The sequence below is a fragment of the Carya illinoinensis genome, chromosome 13 (assembly GCF_018687715.1).
Source record: "Carya illinoinensis cultivar Pawnee chromosome 13, C.illinoinensisPawnee_v1, whole genome shotgun sequence".
NCBI classification, from domain to species: domain Eukaryota; kingdom Viridiplantae; phylum Streptophyta; class Magnoliopsida; order Fagales; family Juglandaceae; genus Carya; species Carya illinoinensis.
The window spans coordinates 12063526-12074284 of NC_056764.1; the positions used below are offsets into that span (position 1 = coordinate 12063526).

Below are 10759 nucleotides of genomic sequence, written 5' to 3' on the forward strand. Positions count from 1 at the left end.
ACAACAATATGTTTTGGTCTCAAATTAATAGTCTCCTCAGTTTTAACAGATTCAACATGACACCAGCCCGGTCTATAAATTCAATAAGTGCTGATTGATCGTGACACATGCTGCCTTTTTTAAAGAAAAGAAATCTATTCATTATCAATTTTCTTATCATCCCATGATGTGGTATTAGATGATAGGTTTATAATAAATAATCTTCAATCATCTAATGCCATATTATGGGATGATGAGATGATAAGAATTGGGATTAAGAGTAGTATTACTCATCTCATCTAAACCATATTGACAGACAGGACAAAATATTGGGATGTCACCACTCAAATACTGAAATCACCAGCTTGCTCAAATTGATATACAAAATGAACCTATGTACCTTAAATGATCTAGATATTCAGACAAAAATGCATTATTTATAGGATGCAGAAGCATATATAGATATCCATCGGTACTGGACATATTTCAATGGCCTCGAACAACATCAAGTTTCTATTCTATATTTCCCGCTGACATAAATGTACATCTAACAACCTTCAATGTATAACACGCACCTTGGATGCGAATGGCCATGCAATCTAATGTAAACTGACGACCAGCCTGCAAAAAAAGAAAAATTACAACAATTAAATCGGATAGCAAGTACACCAAGAACACATTAAGAGTCGGGTGAACTGCAAACTCTGATTCTAAATCATCTTTCATGTCATAATAGGCAAACATGCACAATATATAAATAGTTATGGTTATTTAAAAAATATTTTCTAACAAAAAACCCCCTCTCTTTTCAAAGAAAAATGATATTCTCAAGCTTGTGTGTAGAGCACACCATCTAAAGTGTTTGCATGCATAATTTGATTCAAAAGATAAATTTTAAAATTTAAATCTTATGAATCAAATTTTACTATTTAAGTTATGTGGATGGTGTGCTGTATACACTGACTTACAAATAGAATAACTCTTTTCCAAATTGCCCGATGCTTAATCAAAATATCGATAGATGGATTTCAGTCTTCCACTTGATATTGTCTTCACCTTCCAACTAAAAGCAAGCCAACAGCTAATTTTGGTCACCCAAAGTAGGAGGATGGTATCATTTTAAACACATCAGGGGAAGTTGTGTTGTAGTCACGGTTGGGAGATACCTATTTAAACAGTCCAACTGGGGTTTCCCGATTCTATTTCACTCTACATACAAGCAAGGACAGAAAATTATATGCTACACTTGGGATAAATTGTATATATGTAAGTATATAGGACTCCATTGCTCCTTACAGAGAAGATGAAAGGCCACACACACCTCATTTATCACGTCTGTGTAACACATGCATACAACCAATAACACCAGCAACAGAATAATTAACTTTGGCACATAAACTAACAACAGCTCCAACCATAAGATTTATTTCCACATGAAGGATGCCCATTAACTTAAACTACAAAGTGAAAGCAAGTAATGGGTTGCCCGTATGCCAGCCAGCCCGACAATGGAGTCAAAAGACACTAAATCCTAGACTGGGTAGTGAATCTCTTTTTGGCTTAACAACATATGGTCACTTATGCATGAGGACAATGCAATATCTTAACAAAGCGCCACATGTAGAGTTGACATTGTGAGGGTGTTGAGACCCAAATTACTATCCACTATGTCACATACTGAGTCCCAAGCCCCGTGACCCATTATCAAGCAACAATTTCATTCCATACAGTACTAAATGACAGCTTTAAAAGATAGCACAAAACAGAAGTAAATACAGTCTTTGAGAAACAAATCATTTGATCTAAAACATGTACACACTTTTCAAGTAATGACACAAACAAGAGTGCAACAGCATTCAGGAAGAATAGAACAATTAAACTACCTGAAGAATTCCTCTCAATAAGATGGCACTTAAGAGTTCAACCGGCCTCTCTCCCAAATGTTTCGTCATCAAAATCATCATTTGTGGAATTTTCTTGACAGATCAATTTGTCTTCTCGCATAGAATTTAAGCCAATATCATCCCAAATCGGATGACCCTGATGAGTCTCACTGTGCTCAGATCCATGATTCATATCAACATTATCCTCCAGATTTTGTCTCTCATCATTTTCCACAAGTTCCATTCCCTTCTCGTCATCAATACGAGATGGCTCTACATTGAGATCAGAGCACAAATCATATCCAGTCTGATCCCCAGTCCCATGATATGCAACCGTCACAGTACCCTGGTCAGATTGCTCGGCAGCATCTTTCTTCTGCCTCTTCCATTTCTTCGTAGATGAAGTACCATCATCTTCAAAATCTTCTTCTTCTCTTTCCCGATGTAAATAAACCCATAATTTCCTTTCCCCGTCAAACTGCACGCAAGGGTCACGTTCATAATGCAAACGGTCCAGTGCCCCACTAACAACTTGATTAACTTGTGCATCAGACACGTCTTCCACAATATATTGAGAATCTCTTATCAACGTACAAACATCTGCTCTGGTACCAATGCTTCCAGGCAATCTAGCAGCAGCATCTCTCACAAGACAAAGAATGGTAACATGCGGTGGCCGATTACGTTTCAGCATAAAATGGTCTCGAGCTTTCGAAGTAGGCTTCCCACCACACCTTCTCAAGGGAGCAACAATGGATTTTCTACCATCAGCTGCCGTGTAAGAGAAGGCCCTGTCAGGAACTGAATACCTAAGAACTTCCTCCATGCGAAAATAGGAACGGACTTCTTCAGAGCTTGGGCTAATGGTGTTAAGACTCTTTTGAGCTCTCAGGTCCCTGAACCTTTCTTTCTCATCCAGGTTGATCTGCATCAGTGCCAGAGGTGGTTCAGGGAGACTCCCTATTTGTCGAAGTGTCTCCTGACCACTTTTCAGCCAGTTAGCAAAAGAATCAACTAACTTCACCAGCATTTTGTGAGGAAGACTCCAAGCCTCAGGAGATGTCACCTCCTCAATAGTGTCATGATCTGATGAACTATGAGAAACTGGACCAATCCAGGACCAACTTTTTGTTGACTTTTCATAGGATGCAAGTGCCTTCCAACCTTTTGCTCCCAAAGGTGCTGTTTTCGATGAAAATATCTTCAGAACTCCTCTCACTAAATCCTGAAGGGGCTCTTGAGTCTCAAGTATACAAGGATCTCCAGGGTTCGACCTGACACGGTTAACAATCTCCTGAACAGTAAGAGAAGGTACATTCCCTTGCCCACCATTCTCTGAGACATTGACACCCACCTTCTCAAGAGAAGGAATCCCATCAACACTGTCATGATTTTTGTTCTGCTCCTCTAGGGGTTTGCCAACCTCTATATCTTCTGGAAGTGGAGTAATCATTGCCAAGCGAACTGCAGAAAGAAGATGTATAATAGAAAAAGAGAAGCCCGTATGAACCGTAGGTGTAATGAGGGTAAATTGTTTTTTCTGTGGTTTGGTTTCCAGCTCCATCTCCACTGCTCCCATTTCTGTAACACGTGGCTCAGAGTTTTCCATGTCTGAACTACCAGGGTCTTGGTCCAGTTTCCTTTTTGCTTTCTTCTTCAAAGGAGTAGAATCATCAACCTGCCATGGACCATCAGGCTGTAGATCACCATCTTCATCTATATCATCCATATCTGTTATATCCTCCTTTCCTTTCCGCTTCTTTATCCCTGAATTGCAAACTAATAATGGAGCCTCAGATCTTCCATTTCGATCACTTAAACGTGCTTCTTTACCCTGACCTTTCTTCACAAATCTACTCCTCCCTTTATCATTGGCAATCGATTGTTTATCAAGTGGATCATCCTCCACAACAGCAACATCATCATGCAAATAATCACGGCTAACGCCTCTTTTCTGCTTCCTCTCAGCAGGGCGGGTCTTTGATGAGGACATATGTAACTTACCATTCCTCCCCATTTTGTGTACTTGTTTCGTATAACTATCATCATTAAATTTACCCACGCCTGACATATAGCTGTCTCCCAAAGCCCTAGAGGCAGAATCGTGCAAGGGACTTGTATCCAGCATCTTGCCCTTCTGCATCAAAGAGTAGTTTTCTACTTCTGGCACATGCCCGTGATTGCTAAAGCCACCAATTTTCTTGGAAGGGTGCATGGTCCCATCAAGATCCCGTGCAATCTCCTTCATATTTTTCTTCCCAAATTTGGGCCTTTTAGCCTCTAGGCCAGACTGCAACGACTTAGATCGAGAACCTTCCATAACACCAATTGGGAAAGCCAACCTGCTTCTCAACAAAGGATTGGTATCCTCATCATCATCAAATTGTTCTGATGAGTCTGATTCTGTGTCTTCACTTTTCATCAACATTCTATTACCTTTCATTCCATTCTGCACAAAATTACCTTTAATCTTCTCTTGCGATGTTTCTGCTCTCAACTCAGACAGTGAATATCTTTCATTCATCTGCGGTGATGAAGTCCTAAGTGATCTGTAATGCAGATCAGGAGACTCCCTCCCCGTCTTCCACTTTTTACTTTTAGCATCCCAATCATCTGGTCTAAATGAGGAATCAACAGCAAAAGCCTCCCCCGGAGCCTTCTTATGCCAAAATGGTTCGGCACAATCTGATGAGTCAACTCTATTTGCTTTCACTTCCCGGCCTTTAGATGAAACCCCAACTGAGAATTGCTGAACATTCTCGGGATACTTAGAATTTTTAACAAAGTCATGGGAGGTTTTCATATTAGGTGGCTTTGAAGTGAATGCCTTCACCTCTGACAACTGACTTGAATTCCTGTTCCTACCATAGGCAACTGAATCACCTTTTGAAGACAAAGGCAGACCTATAAAACTCTCAGTGGCTAAATCATCGCCTCTTAAAAGGCCACGTTTCTTTCCCACTTTCAAAATCCCAGATTTCTCCATCACAGTGCCACGTGGGACATTTTGATCCTGTCGGAGACCCATTCCATATGTCATTTCTTCAGAATCATCACTGATTCTCATCTGATCCCTTGTCCGGAATGCCGTTGCCGAATCATATACCGCAGCCTTATTATGCCGAGGAAGAGCAGTTATTGAACCGTATGGCCCAGAATTTGTATCTAAACCATGGTAAACAGAAGAATTGCGGCCTGCCAAATCCTTAGCTGATGGTGGCTTCGACCCAGCCAACTTCAATTTACCTTTTGCATTTGGCTTTCCATATTTTTCTCGCTCCAAAGTCATCAACCGTCCTCGTGAAGGTATGTCCAGATTTGGGCCCACTCCAGAAGCAGAATGACGGCCCACTTTATCTGCAACTTTCCTTTCCTTGATGTTTCTGCTCCACAGACGTTCATCTGACACTCTTTCTGATGAGTCAGACTCAAAATCTTCCATCTTCTCATACATCAAACTCTTCTCACTTTTCATAATATTCAAAACACGGAGCCGCTCTTCAATACTGTATCCCCTACAATTAAGCCAAGCATCCCTTATCTGACAAAGGTTACTGATAATATTATTCTGATAATTCCTCAAAAGATGGTAGTGTTGCCGCTTCTGAAAGAAATTCAAACCTTCCCGGTAAAGAGCTACCCTTGGCTCACACAAACCTCCCTTCAAGGTGTCAAACAATTTCTTAATGGGGCTCCCAAAGTGCAAATTGCAACCCGTAAAAATCTCTTTGAGAGTAATCATATACGTCTCTTGGTCCATGTCCGGGAGAAACTTGGTGAGACTTAACCTCTCCTCATCAGTCAAAAGCTCATTCCACACATCCACGGACAATATATCCTCCAGACCAGGAAGATCATAGAGCTCCAATGGAATGCTACAAGTCTGATTCCCAACTTGGCAAAACTCGGCTCCGGTCTCTCCCAATTCCAACAAATCAAAGTCGTCGGACCCTGCCCCAGAATCTGCATCATCAAATTCATCATCGTCATCTGATTCAACCACCGAGCCACGCCGTTGAAGCTCATCCTCATCACTGGACATAGTCTCCCCACTACCAGGTGAAAACTCCGGATCAAACCTTGACACTTTAAAGCTATTCTTTTCAATCGCCATATAACATCCAAAAATAAAATCAACCACGGCCACAAGAAACGCAAACTAACCGCTTCAATTAACCAAATTTCAAAAATTCGCAGCCGTTATTGGTCATAGCCAACTCAAAAACCTAAAAAGAAAATATTAAAATTAAGACCTTAAATTAAGTCCAAGTCCAAGTCCTAACATTTGCGACTAATTATACAAATCGAAGCAGGAAGATTTGGAAGAAGAAGCAGAAAATGCAAATTAACAATAATTCCACAAGGAATGAAAACAGAGAAGGAAAAAGAATTCTTGAAAATCAGGGATATGATCGAAGAGTACCTCATCGGGACCCGAAGAAATTCTGTGGTGAAATTAGTGAACCGAGCACGAAGTCCCTGGCATCGAAGGCCGAAGAAGTACGAGAAGTCGCGGTACGCAGATAGAGAGGGAGAGAGAACGAAACTGTGTATGGTTGAATCTGCGAAACCCTAGAGGACGAGGCAAGTGTGTATGTGTATATATAGAGAGAGATAGAGAGGGAGGGGGTCGCAGGGGATGAAGAAGACGTTGGTGGCGTGGAGGGAGGTGAGCCGTCTGATTAGGGGGCCGAAGAAGACGAGGAAAAAGACGAAAAAGGGCAGGAGGAGGTGTGTTTGAGGGAGTGGTTTAACAGAGAAAGGAGAAAGGGAAGAAGAGAGAGAGAGAGAGGGAAGGCGGGTGTGCAGAGCTAAAGAGACAGAGAGTGAGAGGGAGAGAGAGATACAAGGCAGCGAGTATTTTTTTTTGTATTTATTTTTTCAAAGGGTAATATAGAAGTAGATTTTATTTTATAATTATTTTATATCTCATTTTATAACTAATTAATAATAATTGTGCCATTTTAATTATAAATAATTTTATTTTATAATTATTTTATATCTCATATTATAAAAAACTAATAATAATTGTATCATTTTAATAAAAATAATTTTAATTTTATATATAAATATTTTATATTTTAGAATATAAACGTCTGGAATTGACCAACTTCTTATAACCAATTTATAAATTTTCAATAATCTGATGTGGTTAAACGACGACGTCAGACAAAGCTGCCAATCATATTCAACGCAAGGCATTTTCCCCCAAAATTGTCTTGCGCCAATATCGCAGCTCCCTGCCACCGTACACAATTTGAATTCGCAACCGCTCCGTCATCTCCATCGCCAACCAGGTATTCCAACGGCCATCTCTCTCTCTCTCTCTCTCTCTCTCTCTCTCTCTCTCTCTCTCTCTCTCTCTCTAAGAAAATTGTGTATAGCTCAATTTAGACAGTCGTTGTTTTAATATAGGATTTGAATCCCAAATTATTCAAGAGTAGGATGTATTATTCACAATGCATTCAATGATTCAGAACTTTAGGTAAGAGTAACTTGTTTGGATGGCATCCTGTATTGCTCTCCGTTGGAACGAGACTGACCACATCGATATACTCATAATTTGATCTAGGAAGGTCTCCGTTCAGATGAAATTGACCACATCCGTTCATTCTAAGTCTTTTTTTAGAAATGTATCGTCTGCATGGAGTGCCGTTCGGGTATTCGTTCAAATGAAACTAACAACAGCCGTCGATTCAAACTATATTGATTTCCATTTGTTATTGTGAAAAGGCCAAAAATGCAGCTAATGAAATGGGTTAGACAATAGACTGGCTGTTGGGAGAGTAAAGTGCTGGTGCTATGCCTCGGTACCAAAAGAAAAGCTCTCCACACTCATCAATCGGAAAATGGCCAGAGATCTTTTACCAGAATATGTTGAGTGCCCAGGTATACATTTTTTGTGGAGATATGAACTAAGTTTGCTCAGCCTCTACTGTGATTGTGGACTCCTTGCTTATTTTATAATGGAAAATTATACAGATACAATTTTTTAGCAACCTTCTTTTAAATGAGAGGTATTAAAAACATTATTTTACAAAAATACCATTCAATTTAAAACATGACTGAATAAAAAAGGATTATAAAAAGGTTGTACTATATCATCAATAATATAATATATGGAAGTTTATAAATGTGATGCGTTTTGATGTAACTATCTCCTAAAACGCTCTTAGATGAGCCAATAAAAGTAAGTTCAAAATTAGAAAAAAAAAAAACCTAAAGGGAGGTTCAAATTTAACTGCAATATGGGAGGTGTTTTTATAAAAGAGTAATGTTAGAAGTAGTTTTAAAATATGCAAATCTCATGCATTTTTTTTAAAAAGCTGGCGTGTATTATTAAAAAATTAAAATTTTTTTTATTTTTTATTTTTTTTATGTAATTTCGAATTACTTACTTAAAAAAAAATAAAAAATTACCATTGGATGTCTAGTACAGACCTTATATATTTTTCAGTTCAACTTTCTGTACTTCTCTCGTCTCGTGCAAGAACTCATTTCTCTTTGTTGTTTGCAACTTCAGAAAAAGCTCGAAGAAACTGAACATGCATTACTTTGATCTCGAGGGAAAACACAGACAGCCAATGCAACGATCAAAGAAAATGAATTTCTTATATCCAATCTCCTCAAACCTGGTCAGTGAACGTTAAGTGATGTTATTGTGCTCTAGAATTAAAAACAAAAACAAAAACAAACAAGATTGATCTTAGTCTGCATCGAACAGTGAGATTTACTTCCTGCTTGATAATTATTTAGTCTGCACAATCAAGTTGTTCATCTGTACCCTGCAAGGAACATAGAGGTTGGATATCAATTGAGGATGACAAAATGGAGCTCTGATTAATAGCTTTATTTTTTGGGTCCTGCAACTGGGACCGAATTCTGTTTTAGTATTAGATGATATTTGGTTTGGGAATGGTCTCTTCTAGTAAATGATCTTCGGTAGAGAGCAACTAGTTGAACTAGCAAACTGCAGTTCGAATGGGAAAAACAGAATGCCACCATGTTGAGGATATTTCTACCGTAGTGTGGAAACAAAGACCTAGATGAGGCTCTTCAGAATTGGTATAGGCTACTTTTAGTATTAGATGATAGTTGGTTTGGGAATGGTCTCTTCTACTTATAGTTTTTTTTTTTTTTTTAATGCATTTTAAAATTGTGCAGTTTGAAGAAAGTAAATTTGGGCGCACCGCGATGGAAGAATGCTCAAGAATCCTTGCTCATCCTAGAAAATAGCAATTTTGCTTATGTAGACTACATTGTTAGGTTTGTATTTCCCAAAACAAAGGTTGACTTTTATTCAAGATTGTTCAATGTTCATTCTATCTCAATCAGGATGACAATGGAAGCCAATCAAGTCCAACGTGCCCAGTTTTCTTCTGCTTTGTCAACTGCTCCGGGAGATGTATGATGATTGCCTAAAACGATATATGTTCAGTTGGGAGGACAATTATGGTTGACAAGTGTCGACTCGGCCATTGAAAACCATAAAAAACCGACCTCAAAGAATTGGCACACAAACCGATTTGTTCGAATACCAAAGAAGTTCGGATGGTGCAGATGGAATGAAGACGAGGTGGCTCATGGTGTACAAGCTGGTTAGAACGAAGATGAAATGCCAGAGAAGTGCATGGAGATGGAATGAAGAGGAGGTTGCCCTGAAGCCGTAGTGCAAGCATCGCCAAGGTAGAGGCGACGTTCTCTGTTTCGGATACCAGAGAGTATAGCATCTTTCTCTGTGGCCCGTGGAGGACCGTTGGAGAGCATGCATGCATTCGGTGTTTTCCAAATGGTGTGGAGGAGCTTGGAGCCATGAGAGTACAATTCATGCTTTTCAACCCATGGGAGGAAGGAGAAGTGCACCTGGGCTGCTCTGGGCGGTGCTTGAATTCTGGCGTGAGCTATGGAGGAGAAGTGCGTAACCTGCACTTGGCATTCTCTCCACTTTCTTGGAGGGAGGGCGCCGTACAGAGAGGGACCAGCAGGAAAAGAAAGAAAAAAGAACAAAGAAAAAAGAGGAAGGGGGTGGCGAAAATGATAGAGATGAAACCCTAATGGGCTTTCCCATTTGTGAATAGGCTGGACTTCTTTTGTTTGGGTTGGGCCCAAGGTATTTTTCTCAGTCCATGTGTCTTTAGTTTTTGCTGTGTATTATGTGTTTTTCTGAGTGGTTTTCATGTATTTTTATTTATTTAGTTTGTTTTAGATAGTATTAGGAAACATTGTCTTTAGGATCGAGGGTCCATAAAGTTTGTACTCCACTCCAAAGAAGGGGAGTTGTGTGGGCTATCTTAGACGGTAGTTTAAGACAGAGTTTTATCTTTCATACAGTTAGTTTGGAGGCCTGTCACTCAACGGTTAGTTTGGAGGCATTGGACAAGACCCTATCAGCTGCAAAGAAATTTATGGGTTCAAGAGCGAGAAAATGTTAGAATTTATCTTGTATTTTTCAGGTCATAAGTTGTAATTGTCCGTTTAATGAATGAATGAAACAATGTTTCACTATTAAAAAATAAAATAAAAATTCCTAGTAATAAATTAGCCTATATAAAATAGGGTAAGGCATATAACACGATGAAACCAAACCCCATTGAGGTGTTCCTTCTCCACTTTTGGAATCTTGCATCAAATGATATTACCTTAATTTTCCAACAACGTAATATTAGATCCCCTTGTGAGTTGGATGCTTTAAATTTTGTTTTAGTTATCACATTTCGATTTAAATATTGGAATAGAATACTTGGTACCAGCACATTCCAGTATACCGTTTTGGGATTAGCTATATACATATAAATGGAAGAATTAATAGATTTCTAAAATAAATATATGTTGATAACATTTTCAAAAAAGGTAGATATATTGGTATCAAAAGATAATATTAAAAAATTCATAAACTT

At 39.0% G+C, this 10759-nt stretch overlaps 1 protein-coding gene and 1 long non-coding RNA gene across 4 annotated transcripts; one reads left to right on the forward strand and one right to left on the reverse strand.

Moving 5' to 3' along the window:
• Positions 1-328: 328 nt before the first annotated feature.
• LOC122291298 lies at positions 329-6712 on the reverse strand. Its single transcript, XM_043098973.1, has 3 exons — positions 6286-6712; positions 1863-6088; positions 329-600 (listed from the first exon to the last, which is right to left on the reverse strand). Exon 2 carries the CDS (start codon positions 5974-5976, stop codon positions 1900-1902), a length of 4077 nt encoding a protein of 1358 aa, XP_042954907.1. The 5' UTR covers positions 5977-6088; positions 6286-6712; the 3' UTR covers positions 329-600; positions 1863-1899.
• Positions 6713-7006: 294 nt separating this feature from the next.
• LOC122291299 lies at positions 7007-10298 on the forward strand. 3 transcript variants are annotated; one of them, XR_006236590.1, is made up of 5 exons: positions 7007-7159; positions 7596-7751; positions 8386-8497; positions 9027-9972; positions 10194-10298. It is a non-coding gene; the product is annotated as an uncharacterized LOC122291299 (long non-coding RNA). The 3 variants fall into 3 exon arrangements; XR_006236589.1 differs by having other exon boundaries at positions 9027-9128; positions 9198-10298; XR_006236588.1 differs by having other exon boundaries at positions 9027-10298.
• Positions 10299-10759: the final 461 nt, after the last annotated feature.